This window comes from Nematolebias whitei, chromosome 6 (genome assembly GCF_014905685.2).
Source record: "Nematolebias whitei isolate Nwh7 chromosome 6, NemWhi1, whole genome shotgun sequence".
Taxonomy (NCBI): Eukaryota; Metazoa; Chordata; class Actinopteri; order Cyprinodontiformes; family Rivulidae; genus Nematolebias; species Nematolebias whitei.
The window spans coordinates 49,228,398-49,233,099 of NC_056503.1; the positions used below are offsets into that span (position 1 = coordinate 49,228,398).

Here is a 4,702-nt window from a genome sequence, read left to right on the forward strand (position 1 = left end):
ATAGTACCACAGGAGTACTACTGGAGAACTATGTAAGTATTATAGGCTTACTATAGTACCACAAGAGTATTGCAAGAGAGGAGGACAGAAGTACTGTACAGGGAACATGACGGGATTATTTTTAGAGAACCACATCAGTATGACAAAATTACCATAGGAGGATTATGTGAGCGCTACAGGAGTACCACAAAAGTACTACACAATGCAGTGCATAAGGAATTGGAAACACAGACAAAGAGCAGTACTGGTGATATATTAATGAACTGGTCAAATGTGTTTTGGGTCAGTTGTGTCTTGGCCAGGTATGTCTCAAGTCAGGCGAGTCTGGGACCAGGTGTTTAACGAGTCAGGTGTGTTTTGGGTCAGGTGTGTGTCATACCTGATGGTGTGCAGCTCTTCCCGTCTGCCTCCAGTTCAAATCCATCAGCGCAGCCACATTGAACTTCAGCGCCGCCTGCCTGGTCTCTGCAGTACTGTTGGCAGCCGCCGTTTTTATAACGACACTCTGACACCACTGTTTAGACCACAGGTAGAGTCAGAGAAAGATCTCACCTGGTCCTCACATGTCACTAAGTCCCACAGTTGCGTTACCTCATTGCAGACATGAATGTCAGGGAAATTTGGGGCTTTAATGGATTATTTGAACCGTTCTCTTTCCAGGGTGGAACTACACAACATACAACTTCAGTGGGATTTTAAATTAAATGTGAATTTGTTTTGGACTTCCTCTGATCCTCAACGTGAACCCAAGTAAGTCTCACCAGGACCTCAAAGATTTGCTCCCATCAATAAACTTCTTGCAGAACTGGTGGAGTCCATTTAAATTAGTTGGTTTCCTGGAGATTTTTTTTTATCAGAGTCCACAGATTTTCATCAGGCTGAGGTCTGGGCTTTGGAAAGGTCAATCCAGAAGTTTCACGTTATTCCTCATCGAATCAGAAACCAGTTTTGATGTGAGTCTGGGATCATGGTCCTGTTGGAATGCTCAACTGTCCAAGTTCCAAATCAACTGTTGGTATGAGATGAAGTTGAGAAATTTGGAGGTAGACATCATCCTTGCTCATTCACCACTTGCTCTCAACAAGGTTGGACGCTTTCCCCTCCCTCTTCGCTTTGCTTTGCTGCTCTGTCTGTCTGTGAAACTCTTCTGAGCCTCTCTTCATATCTTCTGAACCATAATTATGGACTTGATTTGATCGGTTTGTCCCTCAACTCAATTTACAACATTTCTTCGAAGAGAAGACAGGTGAGCCAATTTGCCCTGTTGGCACGCACACAGCTGGATATGTCATCGACTGTTGGTTTTATCAACAATCAATCCCTCGAGAATGTTGATGGATCTCACCGGAGGGAACTGGTTGATTGATCCATCCTTATCAGAACTCTAACAGTGTCATCGAGTGTGTCCTTGGACATTGCTCACCGCTCTCATATCGTCACCCCCGCGGAATGTCTACGTCACCATGTGCTTGTATGTGCGAGGTGTTTTTTTAATATTAGAATTTTTCTTCTCAGCCAAGAAGAAAAAGTTTAATAGGATTTTTTTTGCCTCCAATTCCCATGTGTCCAGTTTCACTACTTTTTGTCTGTCTAAACATATCTCACTTGTAAATGAGTTTTCGAGGCTCATTGTGATTTATCTGTCTAAATAAACGTTGAATGAATCCTCCATTATTTCATTCACAGCATAATGCTACCACCACCATGCTTGACAGTTGTTTCATGGATTTTCAGTCTCAAAGTGTCCCGCTGACTCCTCCAAACATCCTTCTTTACTCCTCAATCTTTGTTTTGTCTGAACATTAACATTTCTCCAGAAGACATCTGGATTGTCCACGTGGACAGTTTTGGTTCCAGTCCAGCTTTTAGACGCAGAGCTTCTGTCATGGTCCTCTCAGTCCTCAGTGCTGCATTTGATACAGTTGAACATAATATTCTACTACAGAGATTGAATATGATATTGAGATTACAGGAATGACTCTAAATTGGTTTAAATCATACCTATCTGATAGATTATAATTTGTAAATGTAAATAATGAATCTTCTTCACACATAAAGTTAGTCATGGAGTTCCTCAGAGTTGAGTGCTTGGACCAATACTCTTTACCTTGTATATGCTTCCATTAGGTAAAGTTATTAAACAGCATGGGATACATTTTCATTGTTACGCTGATGATACTCAGTTATATTTGTCCATTAAACGCAACGAATCCAATCAGCTACTTAGACTACAAGCATGTCTTAAAGACATAAAAACATGGATGACCCTTCATTTTCTCCTGTTGAACACAGACACGACTGAGGTTTTAGTTTTTGGACCTGAGCACCTTAGGAATTAATGTTTCAGTCTTTCTCCCTCCTTAGATGCATTAATCTGTCCTCCAGCTCTAATGTTAAAAATCTTGGTGTTATTTTTGATCAGGACATGTCTTTTATCCCCCACATTAAAAACGTTACTAGAACCTCCTTCTTCCACCTGCGTAATTTCACTAACATTAGAAACATCTGATCTAAAGATGATGCAGAAAAACTGGTCCATGCATTTGTCACGTCTAGACTGGACTATTGCAATGGTTTATTATCTGGGTGTCCAAATACTTCTTTAAAACGTCTTCAGTTGATCCAAAATGCTGCTGCCAGAGTCTTAACTGGAGTTACTGGGAGAGATCATATCTCTCCAGTTTTAGCTTCTCTCCATTGGCTCCCTGTCAAATCCAGAATAGAATTCAAAGTCTTACTTCTAACCTACAAAGCTCTCAACAACCTAGCTCCATCTTATATTACAGATCTTATTGTTCCATATTTTCCTAACAGAGCACTTTGCGCTCAGACTGCAGGTTTACTCGTGGTTCCTAGAGTTTCTAAAAGCAGAATGGGAGGAAGACCTTCCAGTTCTCAGGCTCCTCTCTTGTGGAACCAACTTCCAGATTCTGTCCGTGAGGCTGACACATTGTCCAGTTTAAGACTGGGATTAAGACTTTCCTTTTTGATAAATCCTATAGTTAGGGTCGGCTTGGGTTTCCTGAGCTGTCCCTTAGTTCTGCTGCTACAGACTTAGACTGCTGGAGGACAAACTGACCACATCTTTTCACTCTGCTACTGTCTTTACTTACTCTGCTCAACCTGTTTGTAATTATTTCTATCTTAACATGTGTTTTGTCTTTCCTCTTCTAGAAAGTTCACCTGGACCTGCCATCCTGTTTCTGTTTCTACTTCCTGTCCTCTCAAACCCAGCCGGTCGAAGCAGATGGCCGCTCGTCCTGAGCCTGGTTCTTCTGGAGGTTTCTTCCTGTTAAAATTGAGTTTTTTCTTTCCACTGTCTCCTTTGTGCTCAGGGTGGGAGACTGAGACAATGTGAAGATTCAACACAATCTGCTGCTTCCTCAGATGGAGAACTTTTACAAATTGTCTTTTTAGTGTATGTGAATGTTTCTGTTCAGTGCCCTGAGACGACTTCTGTTGGGACTACGCTCTATATATAAATAACTGAATTGAATTCATGTAAAACTGGCTTCACTGATGGACAGGGACACTGGAAATCCAGAAGTTTCTTGAGTCTTGGTGATTCCTCGTTTGTTCCTGAACATCCATTCATTTATTCGAAGGGGAAAGATGAGTATTGGGTTCTGTCAAACAAATATTTTTAAAGCTGGCAAAGGTAAACCTTCCTGATGGTACTCACCAACAGGAAGTTAATAGGTCTTGTCAAGTTAAAAGACCTTCTAGAACTTTCTGGACCACCGATGTCTGGAAAAGAACTGCTCAGTTAAAACTCAATCTAAATTCATCTAACCTTCATGCCTACAATGAGACGATGCAAACTTCTGAGCACATCTGTATTCACCTAGGTCTCAGGTGATGTTTACCTGTGTTGCAGATTTTTCCCTTGTAGTTAGGAGGACATAGACACAAGAAATCCTCTCGGTCCAGAGTGCAGATTCCCCCGTTCAGACATGGGTTTGTGCGACAGGGGTTCAGATCTACGACACACAGGAGAGTCACCTGAACACAGCTCAACATTTAAAGGATTATGTCATCATCTGGAGTGATGTCATTAGTGATGTCATGAGTGATGCTGATTATGGTTGGACTTACTTGTGTATCTGAACCAGAACTCCATCTGGGGATGAAAAAGTCAAAGTTTAAACAGCAGTTCTGAAAACTGACATTGGTGCTGGTTTTAATAGGTTTACTGGTCCAAACTGGTTCAAACTGGTTTTAAACGGGTCTGAGCTGGACTAAACTGGTTCACACTGGTTTTGAACAGGTTTGAATTAGTCCAAACTGGTCTAACCTAGTTCTGAATAGGTGAGGATGGGACTAAACTGGTTCAGGTTTTGAACAGTTCTGAGCCAGTCCTGAGCCAGTCCTAACTGATTCAAACTGGTTTCAAACAGGTGAAGGCTGGTCTAAACTAGTTTAAACTGGGTTTTTAACAGGTGTGAGTGGTCCAAACTGGTCTAACCTAGTTCTGAACACTGAGGACTGGACTAAACTGGTTCACACTGGTTTTGAGCAGTTCTGTGCCAGTCCTAACTGATTCAACCTGAACAGGTGAGGGCTGGTCTAAACTGGTTCAACCTGGTTTTGAACAGGTTTGAGTTAGTCCAAACTGGTCTAAACTAGTTTTGAAAAGGTGAGGGCTGGACTAAACTGGTTCACACTGGTTTTGAACAGTTCTGAGCCAGTTCTAACTGATTAA

The 4,702-nt window shown here is 41.7% G+C and overlaps 1 protein-coding gene across 1 annotated transcript in view; it reads right to left on the bottom strand.

The window, feature by feature from the left end:
• LOC119411452 (coagulation factor X) overlaps positions 1-4,702 on the bottom strand; it is an 8,572-nt gene that overhangs the window by 2,958 nt on the left and 912 nt on the right. Inside the window, 3 exon segments of the mRNA XM_037678404.1 lie at positions 274-514; positions 3,867-3,980; positions 4,096-4,120. Coding sequence (XP_037534332.1) covers positions 274-514; positions 3,867-3,980; positions 4,096-4,120 — 380 coding nt within the window.